This window comes from Lineus longissimus, chromosome 18 (assembly GCF_910592395.1).
Source record: "Lineus longissimus chromosome 18, tnLinLong1.2, whole genome shotgun sequence".
Lineage (NCBI taxonomy): Eukaryota > Metazoa > Nemertea > Pilidiophora > Heteronemertea > Lineidae > Lineus > Lineus longissimus.
In genome coordinates, this window is record NC_088325.1 from 6268820 (window position 1) to 6288742 (window position 19923).

Consider the following 19923-nt stretch of genomic DNA (forward strand, 5'->3'; position numbering starts at 1 on the left):
TTCATGATGTTTGTTCTTCTTCTGGTTCATCCGTTGACTATTCGCTGCCGCCAAACTGTGGAATAGTCTTCCAAGTACTGTGAGAACGGCAGGAAACATCGGTCAATTTAAGACACTACTTACGTGCCACCTTTATAGGTAGTGTTTTTCATTATGAAGCGCTTAAGAATATGCTTGCATAATTCGAGCGCTATTAATTGTCTAATATCATTATATCGTATTAATGCTTTTCCAATTTTGTTTCAGCTCTTAGACTTTAGAAAAGCGCGTTATTCCTTATTGTTAGTACGCACAATACAAGTCCTAACACGAAAAACTGTTCCCGCCATGTGAGAGTTCACGCTGAGATCGGAGTTCACGTCACCCCGCTATTATGACGCAACGTCATAATCCAAAATCGTCGCAGTATCGGGGTAATCGAGCGCCTGCAGCGTGAAGTCGTGGTGTAAATTTTCGCGCATCGATCCGCACACAAATTATCTCTTCACAGAGACCTCACTGGGGTAGTCGGAACCAAAATCGGAAAAGCGTGTTATTTCAGTCAGTTTTTGGCCTTTCCATTTTATGTGCTATTAAATGATAGGAAATGCGACTGTGGATTAAGAGGTGACCGGATAGCTGACAGATTGGTAATCAAGCCCTTAATGGTACGTTAAGTCAGAAAAGCTAATCAAAACGAAATTTTAAAGGTTTCGCCGTTGGTATTCAATGGTCGGTCAGTTCAACAAAATGCCGAAGTGCAGTTACATTTCTACCACGCATGCAACATATTGCGGATCGAGACTTTGTACATAATAGTATTGCCGTTTTGGCTCACCGAAGGGGAGTCTATACAACACCGCTGTGTCCGTCGTCCGTCGTCAGTCGTCGTCGTAGTCTGTATCCGTTTTAAAAAAGAGTGGCACGTTTCTTAACTGCTAGAGCTATGAACTTGAAACTTTGTACACATGACCCCCGAGGTCAGGTAACCTCTGACAATGAATTTCGGTCCGATTGGATTCTTAACTTGGCAACCAGGGGGCCAGCAGGGGAAACCTAAAAAGTATCATATCCCTCTTATGAGTGACCCGTTTTTGATAACAATTTTATGGTAGGTTTTTCATCTGACCTAATTTTCAAGGTGACAGAGGTCAAATGGCGTAAATTGGCCGTTTGAGCGTAACTATGGCACGCTTCTTAACCGCTGAAGCTATGAACTTGGAATTTGGTACACATGACTCCTACGTCATATAACAGCTGACACCGAATTTCGGTCTGATCTGATTCTCGACTTGACCATCGGGGGGCCAAAACTAAACTAGAGGTACCGCGTTTGCTGGCAAACGCTAGTATATCCACACTTTGGTGAAATCAGGTTGATGGCAGTGTTATGGAATGGAATAGAATAGTAAATAAGGAAGCTGATGGTTGGAGTGGCTTTTATTATTTTTTTGGGTAGTCTATTTCTATACCGAGAAATGTCTACGTGAACTCGTTCAGAATGTAGAGAGGTCACAAGGCATTTCCAAGTTTTACAACAAAATGGCCGCCAGTCGGCCATCTTGAATGCGAAATCAGCCATTATCAAACTTGACCTTGATATGCACCCCGTACACATGCACACCAAATATGAAATGTCTAGGTGAAATAGATCAGAATGTAGAGAGGTCAAATGGCATTTTCAAGTTTTACAACAAAAATGGCCGCCAGTCCGCCATCTTGAATGCGAAATCAGCCATTATCGATCTTGGCCTTGATATTTACCCCATACACGTGCACACTAAATATGAAATGTGTAGGTGAACTCGTTCAGAATGTAGAGAGGTCACAAGGCATTTCCAAGTTTACAACAAAATTGCCGCCAGTCGGCCATCTTGAATGCAATATCTGCCATTATCGAACATGATCTTGATATTTACCCCATACACGTTCTCACCAAGTATGAAATGTCTAGGTAAACTCGTTCAGAATGTAGAGAGGTCACAAGAGTGTGACATACGGACAAATCTGATAAAAACAATATATCCGAACTTTCTCCGAAAGTGCTGATATAAAAAGGTAAAAAGTGCATTATCTCGCTCATTAGTGACTTGTTTCAGATGATATTTTCATGGTAGGTGCTCCTAGCCATGATACATCATATCCTACGGGTTTTTGATTTAACATAATTTTCAAGGTCACATATGTTAAATGGTGTAAATTGGCCGTTTGAGTGTAACTATGAAACGTTTCTTAACCGCTAAAACTAGGAACTTGAAATTTGGTACACAAGACTCCCTATGTCATGTTACCTCTTTTGATCCGATCTAATTCTCGACTTGGCCACCAGGAGGCCAAAACTAAAAAAAGGTAAAAAGTGCAATATCTTGCTTATTAGTGACTTGTTTTCGATGGGTTTTTTATGGGGGGTCGGTTTGCATTGTTCATATAGTTCTTGGCTAAGGTGTTTACACGTATCCTCTATAATGTCTGGCTTTAATTCGTGAATAATTAGATCCAGGTCTGGTTTCGTGGTCGAGTAAACCTGACAGTTCGTATGAAGTATAGAGATTGTATTACTTAGAGGCATAATTATTAAGTGCTATGATAACTGAGTTTGGCTTGTGACAGTTTTTAACACCTTTGTTAATTAACGTGGCTGTAATGAATGGCGATGTTTGTTTTCACTCTTCACCTTCGGAGTCTTTTGCAAATTGCTCTATCTGAACTAGATGAGACCTTCCTTATCGTTTAAGCCAGTGTGAATGCGCATTGACGTGGGTCGAATGGTGAACTGGGACGTTTTTACGATGCATTTTCCCTTGCGTTCCTTTCGTCTGGGTCTTGGCGGGGGTTGAGGCGTTTTAACATATCCATGATGGCAGCCGTTTGTGCGTTAAGTTTCGATTCAATTGTTTCATTATGCTCCTCCATTTTGTTAAGGACCATTACGATTCTTTCGGCTGAGGCTTCTTGCGTTTGTTTGCGCATCTCTTCGATCGTAGGTAGTTTGCGTAAGTCTTGGCGATTTTCATTAATTGCGGATTCTTATTTGTCGAGACGGGTTGGTAGTTTTTCGATTTCAGACTTGGTTGGCTGAGCCAATTGCTGGACTAGGTATGGCTGAATCTGACGGCTTGCTGTATCTGGGCGTTGGTGATAACGGATTTTTGTCGAAGGTTCTCGGATTTTTCCTTGAGCCTCGTAATCCATACTGGGCAAGAGTTGCAGGATGACGGATGGTCTACATTTACAGTTGACACACTTATAATCCGATGGCCATGTTTGATCTGGTCGCTATTCGGCAGCGCAAAGATAACACTTGGGAGTTTTGTTACATTTCGACTGATGGTCGTCGTAAGCTTGACATTTGTGGCAGCGTAACGGTAGATGGTGTTTGGATGGAATCGAGGTTGAGAACAAGAGGCACCCAATTTGAACCTTGCGTTGAAGGAGAATGCGTTCTGTGGTGTCTTGATCTGATGTAGAGATGCGACACACCAGGGATGGCTGACCGGTGGCAGACGAAATTAGACGTTTTGAAGCTGCAACCTTGTAATCATACGTGTTGAGCATATCGACAATTTCTTCATCGGACAGGTATTTGGAAAGTCATGCAGGATGTAGGCTAGTTGGCGATTCGGGTCCTGGTTGTTCAGGCGACGAGGATGTTCCAGTGTAGAGCCAGGAATGGCCCAGTCGTTGTAATGCTTAAGAGCAGAGTTTACATCCTGTTCAGATGCGAAGGACAGACGGAACAGTTCAGGTTGACTTGAAGAATACGGTTGATGCGGCATTTCGGTAGACTTTTGTTCAGTTTCGTCATAATACGAGTTGTTGTTATCATTGAATCAAGCGTCAAGAAGACAGTGACGCTAAGACGGTGACCTGGCAGATGGGACTTGGCCTTAGGGGAAGATCCCGGAGAGTTCATGATACACTAATGGCTGGCCGATGCATTATGACAAAAGAGTAAAAGGTAAAGTTTACATAGTCCAAAGTCTTGACAAAATTGTACAATTATGTTTCAAATGTCATACAGGCTAAGTTATTACACCAAATCTTGCCCAAATATCTAAGCATAAGGCAAAAAAGGGCCTATATAAAACATGAATCTAGGTAATAAAGGTACAGGAAAAAAAGGTACGGAAAAAATGGTACTGGAAAAAAAGGTACACAAAATGGCATAAATAGGTAAAAAGGTACACAATTTTTTTAAAATATCATTTGAATTCTCTTTTTTTCTATTCATAACTTTAACTTTATTTGTTGCGTAGGCATTGCATAGGCCTTAGAAATAGGTATATCAAATTTCCAGTATACCGTTATGGTTTTCAATAGTGAGAACACGGCTATTGTAGGGGGTTTTTAGGTGTGGTTGGTACGGGGTACCTATTGGGTCGACCGAGGAGTGTAATTCTTACGCTTGTGAAATGGTAAGTATTTGGTCCAGTAGTGGGGACCGTGATCCGAGGGGATATTCTTACACTTGTGAAATGGCAAGAAGTTAAGGACGATGATTGGGGAATAATTCTTCCTTTTGTGATATGGTAAGAAGAGTTTTGCTCAATGAATCACACAAGGTCCTGAGTTCAGCAGATGTAAGCGTGCTCTGGTGGCTTACTTGAAGCTGTGTAAACAGCAACACGTGTAATTGGTACATGTGATAGATTAGTAATCTATTCATGGCTGGGGGTCTTATTGAGACAGGTCAATGTTTCCAAAAAAGTACCAGTGATGTTATTTTGAGGTTGATGAAGACACAGTCAAACTGTGTCCTAAACACGAGGTATTTCTTGGTATAAGGCTCTGCTAAACGAGTTCAAAATGGGGGGTCGGATTAACTCAAAGGTAAAGCACAAGCTCTACAGTAGCAGAAAGGGGCGCTTGCAAGAATCGTACCTCTTTGCTAGGAATCAATTTATGCAAAAGGTTGTTAGTATAGCACACGATATTATCAAGCTAAGATTAAAATGTGCTTTATAATTTTATTGAGGAGAATTTACAATAGTAGGAGAAGGATGAAATATAAAGGCCTAAAGATGATTTGGGCTGAATACCGCTAGAAGTTTGTTGAAATCAGCAGGTATGAAACTGTACGTAATAGTAATTATGTCTTATCATAAGTAATTTCCGTTCGCGAACCTTGGGAGATCACTTTAAAGCCAGGAGTAATAGTAATATTAATCAATCGTGGCTAATTAGGTACGTATCAATGCAAGAATGATAATTATTATGTTGAAAATTAGGTGAAATCGGCAAACTTATGTGTATTTTTTTCGAGTGGAATGGAATGAATTTTAGGTTATCCGAAATATGAGAAATACGGGAAATCGGGGGGGGGGGGGCTCAGATCTCAGTGGCCGTTTAGCCTGTCAGTGACTCTGACCCTTTGTGTCTCGACTGAGATCCTCTTCTAAATGTGTCCCGTTTAAGCAACTTGTTTCCTTTATATACCCGTTTTAGTTCAGGAATTTACCTGTTTTTCCAGGAATTTAGATGTGCAATTTTAGTCAATTTACTCGTCAGATGTATACCTATTTCTGGTTTAAACTGGCTTTTTGAGGTGATCTCCCTGGGATTGCATTAAATGACTCATTGTATTTCACAATGATTGGTATATTTTAGGGTATTTCCTAACAGATAAATATTTATCTTAAAGGCAAATTATGACATGTTATACAGTGATATTGGATACAGTACTAGTTGTTGTTACAAAACGTATCTCACATAAAAGATATTAGGGTGGTTTCGCAGGCGCACGGATAGCGCGACGTGAACGTTTAGCTAGACGTAACCGTTTCATTTACTGCTGCGTCATTTTGGTGGTTTCGCTGCGCACGAGAAAACGGTTACGTTTAAGTCTAGGTGCCCCTGGCTGTGCCACACCCGTGCACCACTCTAGACCTGCCTTCACAACAATGAAATGAAATGAAATGAAATGAAATTTATTTATTGGCCAAAACACAACATGAACACACAAGACAACACATTCCATCATCATCATGATCATGGATGGCGGGGGAAATATCCACATCATGACATGCATGAAATGCATGCGGCACAAGTGTCAAGTGTACATGGCAGCGAAACATCGGCAACCGCACTTCATCATCTTTTTTCGCCTGCAAGGATAGGCGATATCGACTACAAAGCCATTTATTTACAGCACAATATTCCTAATAACTATTACATGTGCTACTCAGGATGTACGACTTCTGTGTCAGTGAAAATTCGTCAATTTTGCTGTCCGTTTAGACTTACGTGTATCGAGCCCGCTATCCGTCTTTTCCCTCCGTTTACGCGAAGGGACGTTGCGTACGACGTCACGACACCGCAAGAAGTGATGACGTCACCGCTGCTAATTGTTCACATCGCGCTATCCGTGCGTCTGCAAAACCACCCTAATATAACTGTTTCTCACAGCTTTATTTCGCCTAATAACAAATATCAGTATTTCTAGATATTGCTCAATTCAAAACTTGCATAGATATTACTCAACCTATATATTAGTCATGGTTTCAAGAAATGCATTCCTTAGCATGATGAAATATGCTGTGACGGTGATTTTGTTCTTTTAATAGAAATTTGTTAATCATACTTATGTAATAATGCACCTGCTAAGGTGAGTAATGTTTTGACTAGGATGAAATGAAGCCCGAAAAGCGAATAAATGGCCTAATGGTAGCATGCAACTTGACTATACTGCTTCATGACACGCAAACAAGCGAGGGGTCTGAGAAGGATTCTAAGTAAATATTAATAACAACTTTTATATCATCAATTAAGGTCGAAGGCCTTTTAACCGTAAGTCCTTGTTGAGAGCCCTCACTCGTTCGCAACATGAAACAATATTTAAATACGAAGAAGTTATTTACAGCGGTTCATGATTTCACGTGAAGTGATTGTTCAATAAAAAGTGATATAGTGCGCAGCACTATACACTATCAAGATCATGATGATTGTAAAGATTCTAGGACAATTCCCTCTGCAAAAGAGTTGACTGATAAATGCTAAATGATAAATGATAAATTAACAACGTGCCTGGCCAATTAGGTCTTAACAGACAAATTATTAGATTCATGACCAAACACAAGCTATTTAGGGAAATTGGCGAGAATTTTAATGTGAAATGCCGGGTAGGATGCTAGGTGCGGCCCCCCCCCCCCCCCCTTCCCAAGATCCTGGATCCGCCCCTAATAAGAATACGACTCGATAATTTTAAAATTTAAAAGAACACAAAATGGTTATTACCAAAAAAAAGTCAGCTCCCCTGTTGGGCAAATTCTTCTATGAATTTTCCCCAAATTCATTCCGTAACAAAATTGTCCGCAATGTATTAAACTATTTTAAGGCACCACCTTAGTCACAGAAGAAGAAAAATGGGCAAGAAAAGATTAAGACATAGGCCGAGTCTGAACCAGTTGAAGAGAATAATATTCTTTTAAAAAATTGTGTCCTTTTTTTACCTATTTATGCCATTTTGTGTACCTTTTTTCCGGTATCTTTTTTTCCGGTACCTTTATTTCCAGTACTTTTATTTCCTGTACTTTTATTTCAGTACCTTTATTTCCGTACCTTTTTTTCCTGTACCTTTTTTACCGTATACCATAAGACATCTCCCTAAAATTGTGCTATTGCTACACCCGTATCCCAAAATAGGGCCACCCCATCCATGAATCCCATCTATCTTTAGCTCACTTTAGTAACTTCATTGTCTTTCAATCTGAACATCGCACCTGTTGTGAGTTTGCATAACACAATGGCCTAACATCTGAACCCTGAACATACGGTGTATACTAACTGATAGCGTTAGCCTAATTTGGTATACTAGCATAGGAACTGACATGTGTTACTGGCTACCTAAGCACTGTTGTATGCAAGGCACGCTAAGTTCAGGTGCGCTTGAAACTGGAAAAAACAGAAATTACGGTGATGGAATATTTCATAGGATATACCACGGCTATGTTTAGAGGGAATATTTGCGGGCTATGAGCGATCTCTCTGATTTCCTAGGCGAAAATGGCGAAGGATACGATTGTGTCATGATGCTCAATCGTTGTCTCGAACGGACTGTCATGTCTGGTGGATTGAGAACACGCATGGGAGCTGAACCAGAACAATTGTCGTCTGCGTCACTAGCATGGCAATGCATCAGTGGAATAGTGTCACCTTCTTCATTTGCAGGTCGACGATTCTGCCTCTTCTTGCGTTGTCTACGTTTCCTATGTAATCAAAACAAGTGTTACCGTTAATTTCAAAGTCCGAAGACAATTCCGTCAACACAGCGTCCGTTCGTCCGAAAATTACAAGAGTCTCTTGCATAGGGACAAATGCGAGTTTTTCTGAGTATGAAGAAAACAGACGCTAGACATATGGTGATGTCATTCTGAGGGAACCTGTTCACTAAAGCAGTTCTCTTTCAATACTTGTGTTTCTTTCTCTGCTGATCAGAGTTATTGCATTTGCCATACTAGGTGCAAAGCTGTTTAACGGCAGACAAGTTGCAAACGAAATTCTCCAACGAAACTCGTGTATCTCTGCAACATGAGCATTACTAATACTTGAAATTGAAAATTAGAAAACACAAACAAAAATTCGTTCTTTGTGGCGAATGGGATTTGATGGACGAAACAAAGTTGTCGTTCTTCTAATGCGTGTTTATTAACAGTGCATTGCATTCTGAAATGTGCAGAACAGTCAGTCAATAAAATGATATAAATCTTACATAATATATAAAAGGCAATGAATAGAAATTAATTTACATACAATCTGATCTATTCATATTATGATATTTAAGATAAACGTACCTGAAGGTTTACGACTTATATTGTTTCGGAACTTTGAAAATGGAAAATACAAATGTGCGGTGTTCTCTGATGACGGATGAATTGAAATTAAAACGTGCCGCTGCTGCGGATGACGCGCACTGTTGAAGAAAGCGTCATCGATGACGCGCGCTGCTGAGGATGCGGAGGCGCAATATGATGGCGCGTACATGTATGGCGCGAAACAGTTCAGAACAACCCTCCGGGGCCAACAATAATGAGATACATTGTATTGATAATAATTATGCGGAGTCCATTTCCAAGATCACACAGCACTTCTGAACACTGCGTTTCTTTTCACCAGATTTGGTCCTGACCTTTACGTTTCGGACAATATTGTCATCACCGGGGTATACTTCGATTATCTGAGCAACATCCCACTTTCCCCGTGGAATGTTCTGATCTGTCAAGAGAACCACGTCTCGAACCGCAAGTTGACGTTTAGCATTCTGCCATTTGGCACGGCGCATGAGAGTAGAGAGGTACTCCTTGACAAATCGCTTCCAAAACTTCGTGGCAAGAGCTTGCACAAACTCGAAGCGTTTGTGCAGATTTTTCGATTCTACAAACGGCCCTTGTGGAATTTCTGTTGAAGCTCGTCCTATCAGCAGATGGTTAGGAGTGAGTGGACGGAAATCATTGGCATCATCGCTTCCGTATCCAATGGGTCTTGAGTTAACCAGGCATTCCACTTCACTGAAAACAGTTGACATTTCATTCCATGTAAGCGTCTGATCACCCACAGTAATTCTAAGTGCGCTCTTGATCTGCTTGATTAAGCTCTCGTAAAAGCCACCTTGATGGGGACTCAAAGGCGTAATGAATCTCCAGTTGATATCATGAAGAACTGCAAATTCTTCCAACTGCTTGCGTCCCTCTTTGGTAAGTTTCCTGAGTTCCTTCTCAGCTCCAATGAAGTTGGTGCCGTTATCCGATATTAATGTCTTTGGCCATCCGCGACGCGAAGCAAATCTGCGAACTGCTTGGAGGAACGATTGAGTCGACAAACTTTCCACTATTTCCAGATGAATAGCGCGAGCAGTGGCGCAAGTGAATATCGCGTCCCACGCCTTCATTTTACTGTTGCGACCATATCTCAACATGAACGGGCCGAAGAGATCCACTCCAGTAGTTGTAAATGGCGGTGCGAACAATCGGAGACGACTTGCAGGTAGATCACCCATTAGGGTGCTATGTGGTGGCTGTCTCAGCTTCCGGCAAATCACACAATTCCTCACGGTTTCTCTTGCGATGTTACGACCTTTGAGAATCCAGTATTTGCTCCTACTCTCACAGAGAGTACGCTCCGAACCGGGATGCATCAACCAACTGTGGACATCTTCCATCACCAACCTAGATATGTGCCCTGAGGCGGGAAGTAAAACAGGATGGATCTGGTCATAAGGTAGGCTCGCTTTTCTAAGTCGACCGCCTACTCGGACTACTCCATCTTTCACGAAGGGAGCAAGATCGAGACATCTCGCTTCCTAATTTCCCAGGTCTCTCTGAGCTTGAACAATCCAATAGTTCTCTGCTGCTCTAATCTCTTCTGGTACAAGTGTGCCCTCTCTTGACTCAGCTCGATCCTGTATCCTACACTTCAAGTTGTGGACAAACCGAAGACAGAGTGCGGTTACTCTCAAAAGCTTTCCCCATGTCGAAAACTTCTGGCATTCAATCGGCGAGACAACTTTCATTGCTGTGCAGACTGGCTTTGGCTTCTTTCTTTCCTTGTCTTCTGGAGGTACTGAGATCTCTACCTTTGATGGCCAATCCTCCTTTGGACTCAGAAGAAAGGAAGGTCCACTCATCCAACGTCCGACCATTTCCGAAGCTTCCAGTCCACAAGACAGGTCATCAGCCGGGTTTTGTTCTGTTGGGACGTGATTCCAAAGCTCTGGATCCCATGTCGATTGTATTTCGGCCACTCGTACTCCAACAAATGGCTTCAAATCGATGGAATTGGATTTAATCCAGTGAAGAACTATCTTCGAGTCTGACCAGAGGTGAACTTCTGGCTTTTCGCGAAGCTCCGTGTGAATCGTCTTTGCTAGACGAGAAGTGACTAACGCCGCCATCAGTTCCAATCTTGGAATAGTGGTTTGACGCAGAGGGGCAACGCGTGCCTTTGCGGTGTAGAGGCGGACGCTTGTAGGACCAGTGAGAGTATTCCAACGCATGTATGCCACGGCACCATATGCTGTGAAGCTTGCATCTCCAAATACGTGCAACTCTGATGATCCACCAATTGCACCTTTCGGCTTTACGCATCTTGGTAGTTGTACTTTCTCACGCTCCTTGAAGTCTTGGAACAGCTTTGTCCATAGTTCTGTGTAGTCCGGGGGTAGTTCATCATCCCATCCTAAGTTATCTAACCTCCAAATGGCTTGCATCGCAACTTTGGCTCTTATGGTTACAGGTGTTGCTAGCCCAAGGGGATCAAAGAGCATGGACAACCTTGACAAAACTGATCGTTTCGTGAATGTCTGCATCTGCTTCTCTTTCACTTTGAACGTTATCACATCTGCCACTGGGTCCCATAAAACTCCAAGTGTCTTGACGTCCTCTCCACTGAGATTGATCTTTGGGGCAGACTGTTGGTCGTTTCTCGTTGTCTTCTGAACAGATGACGGGGCAGAGCAGTACCATTCTTTCACCTTGAATTTCCCATCATTCAAGCTTTCGTCTATGTCCATCATTCGCGTGGTGGCATCTTCAGTGGATGGGCAGGAGTGAATCAGATCATCCATGTATCGATCATTTCGCAGAATCCAGGCGGCCTCGGGATGAATGTCCTGGAACTTCTCTGCAATCTCAAGTATAACGAAGCTCGCCATATCAGGCGATGGCTTATCACCGAAAGTGACTCGAGTCATACGATAGACATCTGGCTCCCTCGTACTATCCAAGTTCCTCCACAGAAAGCGATGTACTTCTGTGTCCTCAGGTTTCAGTTTGACTTGAAAGAACATTTTAGAAATGTCACCCACGATTGCGACAAGATCCTCGCGGAAACGAATGAGAACAGCCAGTAGATTCCCCATCAAATTTGGTCCTTTGAGGAGGAAAGAATTCAACGAAACACCTTTGAAAAGGCAGGCGGGATCGAAGACTACACGCAACGGGGTACTTATTTTCTCAGGTCTGTAGATTCCATGATGAGGGAGGTAATAGATAGGTCCAGTAACTGGTTCATCTTCATCGACCTGGACGGCCCATCCATTCTCTAGGTATTGAGAAATGACTTTGTCATACATGACAGCCTTCTCTGGAGTCTTGGCCAGACTTCTTTCCAATGAGGCGAGACGTTTTTCGGCTAGGAAACGGTTATCTGGCAAGAGTGAAGGATCCTTCTTCTAAGGTAAACCAATGACATAGCGGTCACCATCTTTATGGCAAGAGCTAGCAAACATGTCCATGGCCTTCTTGTCCTCTCTAGACATCATATCCTCCGGGCAATCACAATTTGGTGCTCTTACACCTATCGTCTCAAAGTTGTACAATCGACTCACATCAGGGTTCTCCTTCCTCACAAAACTGATGGACGTAATGGAGTCGACAGATTTATCTGGGCCGATAACAAACCATCCTAGCATGGTCCTTTTTCCAACTGGCTCGAACGGTAATCCTTGTCTGATCTCCTGTTCTACGTGCAAATGGCTGTATTGTATTCCAAGGATGAGGTCAACTGGGCCTGCTTTGTGAGTGAACTTCAGATCCGAGAGATGACTGAACGAGGATAACCATGGTCGGTCTAGTGGAGGGATGCTGACAATCGTGCGATCTATCTCGTGAGCTTCTATTTCATGCTCCTCACCTCCTGTCAATGGCGCAATCCAAAACTTTAGACGTCGGCTGTTGGTCTGGTTGAGCTGGTCTCCTCCTACAACAGAAATCTCTAGTCCCTCTTTCTTGCCCTGCAGTCCCAAAGCCTTGGCGAAGTCCTTCCGAATGATGGTGGTAGCTGCTCCACTGTCAATGAGAACATTACCTTCTCGGATTCTGCCATCCTCTGATCGGAACTTGACGCGCACAACTGGTAAGATCCCATCTCGATCTAGGGTTGAAACTGCACCACTGGTAGGGGGATCTGAATGGATGAGAGGGTGGTGAGTCTTACTGCAGTTGTTCTTTCCACACTTCTTCTTGGAATTACATTCTCCAAATCGATGACCGCGATTAAGACAACCAAAACACAGACGTTGGTCCTTGACTATTTTCAACCGATCGGCGACGGAGGAATCTGAGAACGTAGGACATTCTGATACGCGATGATCAGATTCGCAAACATAGCATTTTCGCGGTTTCTTAGGCCCGGAGAACTGAGCGGAATGAACACCTTTGCGGTCCACTTTGGTAACTTTACCATCCGATTTGTGACAAGCAAGGTCGCCGAAATCCGGGTCGAAATCCGCCTTAACACGTTTTCGCACGAAATCGCTGATATGCGCAAGATTTGGCAAGGTATCACGCTCGCGTAGTATCGCTGCGGTGGTTTTCCATTTATGGATCATGTGGTCTGGTAGGCGCCTAACTATCTGACGGAGGCTTTCGGAAGCATTTACATCGGCGAGATAATTTATGCGGTTGAGCGTAGCTAAGCAGTTTACAATGTCAAGCGAAAAGTCGCGAATAGCTTTACGATCAAGAACTTTGGGCCCCTTTACAAGCCTGTCAATGCAACCACGGGCAATTATACTCTTGGAGCCAAATTGCTCTTTTAACATCTTTAAGGCTGTATGGTACATCATACCACTTGTGCCTAGCCCTACAATAGCTCGTTCAGCTTCATCAGTTAAATGCATTCTAAGCTGCATCATACGAGAATCGTCAGTGAGATGCCTTTTATCATGAATATGGATCTTGAACGAGTCAATGAAATCGACATAGTTCAGTGAGTTACCATTAAACTTGCTAAGCTGAAGAGTGGGTACATCTCTACTTGCCTCTAATCTATACAGGGCATCAGCGACAGACACTTCTCTTGAACTGATAGGAAAGCTAGTTTCCTGAAACTCGATCAATTGATCAACCCATGAATCAAATGCATGGTGTGGGCCTGACATAGAAATCTTGGGCCTACTAGTAGTGACACCAGTGCTAGAATCAAAGTTTACAACATTCACACTGACATTTGATATGTTTGAATCAACATTTTCAAGACTTGTACTTGTAGAACTTGCATCACTAACCACATCACTGCCCTGGACAATCGGGCTATCACGACTTGCATCTTGGACCGCGACTTTTGCAGTCTGGCCACCGGTATTGGTCTCTGCTGACCGTTCCTCTGTCACTGGCTGTGTGACCTGGTGATCGCTGGGTGATGAACACACATAGTTTTCAGTCTTTTCTACAAAGTCATAAAACGAATCCGCTATCTGTTCTTCCCAACCACTCAATCTATCCTCGTCGACTCCGGGATAGGAAAACATATCTGCATTCACAGAGCAGACCTCGGTAAAATCCTGCTTCAGGACTACCATCTCTTTTTCTAATCTTGACTTAGAAATATCATTACCTGCCATCTTTCCAGACAGCCTGTTTATAGTTCTCGTGACCTTACCGCGCAAGACCTTACGTCTAGCCTTAAGATCCTCTAGGGTAGCTCTGGGAGCTCTCTTGGCGCATGCTTCGCCTCCTGTGGCACATTCATTGCCCTCATTGCTCTCTGGACGAGCCACCTCATCAACACCGTCGATACCCATTGTTGCATCCACCTTACTTCAGAACTTTGTGGCGAATGGGATTTGATGGACGAAACAAAGTTGTCGTTCTTCTAATGCGTGTTTATTAACAGTGCATTGCATTCTGAAATGTGCAGAACAGTCAGTCAATAAAATGATATAAATCTTACATAATATATAAAAGGCAATGAATAGAAATTAATTTACATACAATCTGATCTATTCATATTATGATATTTAAGATAAACGTACCTGAAGGTTTACGACTTATATTGTTTCGGAACTTTGAAAATGGAAAATACAAATGTGCGGTGTTCTCTGATGACGGATGAATTGAAATTAAAACGTGCCGCTGCTGCGGATGACGCGCACTGTTGAAGAAAGCGTCATCGATGACGCGCGCTGCTGAGGATGCGGAGGCGCAATATGATGGCGCGTTAATTACATGTATGGCGCGAAACAGTTCAGAACATTCTTCGTATCCAGTTCATTTTTTCATTACATTGAGGTTCTGCAAGTATATACCATCCATCAAAAATTAGGTTTTCTTAACCTGCGGGAACGATGGGTTGATGCGGCACCCGGTTGTTGAAAACAATTACTTATTAGAATATTACTGCTTCCAAGTAACACTTTAAAAAAATAAAAGCCAGATTATTTAACATAAAATTCTTAAGAATGTATCAGCGAAAAAAAAAAATATTTCAAAACATATGTCTTTTTGACACTTTTTTAATCAAATATTTTGATTCAGTAAAGCCTCCTTAACAAACAGTTAATGCGATGTGACTACAATTTAAAGTACATGTCAGAAGCTTACCTCTGAACAGCTACGGTGACAACTACTCCAATTACTAATACTGCTCCAAACAGACCAACCGATGTGTTCCTCATCACTGCAAAATAACGTAAAATGAAAAGAATAAAAAACGTTAACAAAACTGCGGATGATGTTCATCATCTTTTTTTCCAATTGTATCGGCCAGACATATGAAATCGAAACTCCAGAACGCACCACACATGGCCCGGTTCGACAATTAGGCCTATGTGCTTCTTCTTCATTCAGAGTACAATCTATCAAAAATCGAAGCGAGATTTTCGACATTGACAACGCCAGAGGTTGATTTTACCAGGCAGTTGTAACGTGTTTGAATATTTCCGTTTCTGAGTGTTTCCCATCATTGACTAGGAATTGCTGAAAGAGATATTGAGTTTTTTGTGTCAGTCTCTTTATTGAAAATTCAAGGTCATTCTAGCTGGCTATTGTATGGAAATACTGAGATGTGTGAAACAACCTCTAACGGAATTTACACCAGGAATTTACAATCAGTATCATTTAATTGACATGTTTGTACAAAGAAACCATTTTTGCTATGTCTTTCCAAGTGTTAGTTCCGGCAGTCCTCGAACGAATAAGACAGGAATGGTGGCCAGTTGTGGCAGTGCAGCGAAACTATTCAGAACGCAAAACATGTAAAGGGGACAACATCATCAAAATCCAACTTGAGCATCCGCAATAACACAACAATACTGATGAAAAAACAAGGTTTCAAATGTGCCACCTAATTCGGCATTTCAAAATGGCACTTCAAAAACGAAAACAATACTTAATATAGATACATGATTATTTACAATCGTCTACAAATTCAAAACAAATGTTGTTTCCGCAGCACATCATGATCTCCTGTCTTTTGGTACAATATCAATAGCTACCAATGCAGCTTTGCCGGTGCAGTCTTCACTGCGTAGCCTATTGTAATTTAGTAAACCGACCGGATGGTGAAAGCACCGACTTTGAATCATGTTTCAATGAAAAATTCTACTCTCAATGACAATTCGTTAATGCGTATCACTCCTCGTGGTACTAATCTAATGTGTACAAGCGAACAGTGCTATTCTTGCAGGGAATAGTCAACACCATAGTCATGAAGAGTTTTCAATGCCGCTGACGAGGCTTTTTGGTATCGACTTTACCATTAACCCAACCCTGTATCCCCGGCACCCACACGCGCACCCTCACCCTAGGTGCCTCGGAGAAAAATCCTGAAAACTCCCTGAAATTCCTTGCCTTTTCGTCAAATCTTGATCAAAATCGACACGATCAAAAGCATAACATTATCCGAGCTACGCTGAGCCTGGAGTGCCAAGCACCGTTTGTAACAACGCTTCTGATTGGCCGATTAGGTTCTAGGAAATACTAATATAGAAATCGGGATTCCCGACCGTTTTTGGTCCCGCTCGGGAAAATGCGCCTCTGGGATGCAGTCCAGAAATCGGCCGCTCAGGTTCTTAGGATTAAATTATTTTACTTACAACTATGTATACATTACAAATAATAATGCGACCATTGGCCATCCATTGTTTTCTCTGTGTATAGCACTTTCTGCTTAAGACGCGCTTGATTGTAGTGCATACGCCTTTTACACTCACCCGCACTGGTACCGATGTCCTTGACAACCAGACGGTTGCTCATGTAGACAACATCGCCACTGTCTTCAATTATCACATAATAATAATATATTTTGTCAGGATCCAAGACCAATGTTACGAAGTTATCTTCAGGTTTCGGTGCGATGTAATTCACGCAGGATTCTGTGCCGAGTATGCAGTATTTGACCTTTATCACTGTATATTGTCCAATCACTTGCTCCCATCGTATCGTGACGTTGTTGTGTATCCGGACAGCAGTGACGGAGGTTTTGGGAGCAACTGCAAATGAAATTGAATTCTTTAAATATTTCGATCAACCATATACATGTATAACATTTTTGACGGAAAAATTAGGCCCACGCTGAAGAGATGCGGAGCACTCTCCTGAGTGAGAAAGCAATACTTCTTCGTATAACTGCCGGCTATAATCAGACGCTAGATTAGTTGACGACCTGCTGCTTTCGGTTTGTTAAATGTAAAGAAGAGAATCATGGAAACACCATGTTGACACGTCGAACGAACACACTGAACGACACATTGAACGTGGCGATGGTGATGATTTTAAAGAAGAAAATGAAGTCATATATCACTGGTATCAACTTTGTCTTAAAAAACTAAACAAAACTATAATTTTGTCAATAAGTTGAGTCTTGATAACGCCATAAGCATAAACAGATATCTGTGGTCAATGGTAGTCCAAACATTGCACTGTAAAAAGATTTGTTGATTTAGACAAGATACCTGACATGATTAAAATCAGCTGTGACCCCAGTCTAGAGGTGTTCCCTTGTTTACATCAGACATCAGTATCATGATGCCATTATGATTTAGATTTGCAACAACTTGATGTGCGAAATAAGTGACATAATGTTATGGTTTACAATGATCAAGTAAATAAGAATCTCAATTCGTAGATAAAAAATCTGAATGTCTTCGAGGCAGAATATTTTCGCGAATACGACCTGCTCGAAAAATTCTCGAAAATATCTAGCACGAAAATTGTTCCTGTTTTACAGTACCTGGTGTTGTTACATATGCCACATTGCTGAAAACACTCTCATGAGACCCTGGATGAGAATTGTCGCTGCGCACCCGAAACGCATAAAAGACATTTGACTCCAGACCCGTAACCTTGTAGCGGACTGTCTTCTTTTGACCTGGATCAGGTATTCCTCCTTGAGGGACTTCTGAGACAACATCCCATTTCAATGCACGCTTCTTGTACTGGACGTAAAATTTCTGTTCCGAATAGCCATCTGAGATCCACTCAACAGTCGCTGCCACAGCAGTTGAATTGACTACTTCGAGTTTGTTTGGTGCAGATAGGGTACCTGAAACGTGTCAGCAGTTATAACTGTATACGCAAAACAAGAAAGTCAACATGATAGTGTGAGATATTAGAGTGTTCCGATCCCAGCTTTAAGATCTTGTTTTTTTTATTTTGCACCCTGAAATTTAAAAGCAATGCATTTTGACATAGTTGAAGTACCTAACACACACATGACAAGTGTTAATTTAAAGAAGAAGAACATTGTTGTTAAAAGTCGATTATAGATTGCTTGTGTACTTTCAACCCTTGAAGTGGAACATCGCACGTATAAAATAAGGTCGATCAATACATAAAAACGACATACGAAGAATGTCAAGATCATTATATACGTCATAAACAGTGTATTGCAAACCCGGCATAGCAATTTAAAATGCCCCCCCCCCCCCGCCCCCCAAACAGTCCCTTTTTCCGTGACGGGTTGACCGATGAGGCATGAATGATTGCAATTCATCCTAGGTAAAAAATATACGATACTTATACGATTCCTGTTTCGATCTTATTTAGTTTCGTTTACATGAGTAATCTTTTCAAGGTTCTTCAGCTATAAACTATGTTTTAGTCCGAGGAAAAATGACATTATAAGGGGCATTATTACCAAGCTGCCGGCTTCCAAGTCACCTTATATTCTACAGCTGTTCCAGATCCCGTCATTAAATAACACGTAAATGGGGAACAAATTCAGAAACTGACTGAATCATCACGGCATTCCGATAATCCCGAGTGGACACGAGAGATCGAGGCCTCCGGGCAGAGATCATTTTGATGCGGATCGATGCTCGGCTCGAATAACGTGTGTTTCTACTACCTAATTACTTCATCGGAATTTGCCCATATTTACGACGTCAATAACAGTTGAGCCTAAGTTTGAGAAGAGGTAGAGTAGGAGCAGGGTCCTGGTTGAATTAACTAACGAAGAATGCTCTTGCCCTCAAATACTTACCAACACAACCATGGCTCCTGCATTTTCTTTTATTTATTTTGCAAGCAAAGATACACGAGATACACACGTTGATATCACTGTCGTAAAAGTACCCTTGGCCGCACGCCTTCTTACTGCTTTCTGCCAGTTTAGCATCACAAAATCGGCTACTGAAATGACAAAATATCAATAGTATAAAGAGCAACACTAATATTGAAACCAGTGTGTCCATATTTTCCCGTTTGACATGACTGTCAATTTAGTTAATGTTGTGGTCATATATTGATATACTATCAGTTTCGAAATCGATATCTCGTTATCAAGGCCCAAATGCGATCATCTTGACACTTGATCAATACTTAAGCATTACTTAAAGCGCATCATGCATTGTCTTATACTTATTAGGTCAACCGAACATAACACATTGATTGAGACAACTGATGTCGACACTCTTCCTGTAAAAAATGTTAACATAGTTAAGCCATTTTCACCGAATTCATATATTTTTGGTACTATCTGAATGTTTATTATTTTTTTCCGAGACGTACATAGGGAGAAACACCTTCACAGCCGAAAGTACGAAAATACCTCTGCTAGCCTGTCAAACCATGACATTTTCGTTGTACGTAATGCAGGATGATTTCCGGATTTCGGGGGTCTGAAATTAGGGGGGAGATTTTTTACGGCTTTTAGCCTGCAAATCACCTTTTTCACCGGGTTAATTTCAGAGCGATAACCGCATAAGTAAGCCAATTGGATTGAAACGTTATC

General features: G+C 41.8%; 1 protein-coding gene across 1 annotated transcript; it reads right to left on the reverse strand.

The window, feature by feature from the left end:
• Positions 1–7176: 7176 nt before the first annotated feature.
• On the reverse strand, positions 7177–19384 carry LOC135502645 (uncharacterized). The gene is made up of 5 exons (XM_064795601.1): positions 19174–19384; positions 17923–18234; positions 16904–17182; positions 15294–15369; positions 7177–8183 (listed from the first exon to the last, which is right to left on the reverse strand). The coding sequence occupies exons 1-5, from the start codon at positions 19382–19384 to the stop codon at positions 7928–7930; spliced, it is 1134 nt and encodes a 377-aa protein (XP_064651671.1). The 3' UTR covers positions 7177–7927.
• Between the last annotated feature and the right edge of the window lie 539 nt (positions 19385–19923).

Bases quoted from the DNA above. Each gene is read 5' to 3' on its own strand.
- LOC135502645 (XM_064795601.1), bottom strand. From the start codon at position 19,384: ATGGACACACTGGTTTCAATATTAGTGTTGCTCTTTATACTATTGATA. The intron at 17,183-17,922 runs GTACTGTAAAAC...TTTCATTTGCAG, and splicing joins GGCATATGTAACAACACCAG to TTGCTCCCAAAACCTCCGTC. The intron at 15,370-16,903 runs GTGAGTGTAAAA...GTTATTTTGCAG, and splicing joins GGACATCGGTACCAGTGCGG to TGATGAGGAACACATCGGTT.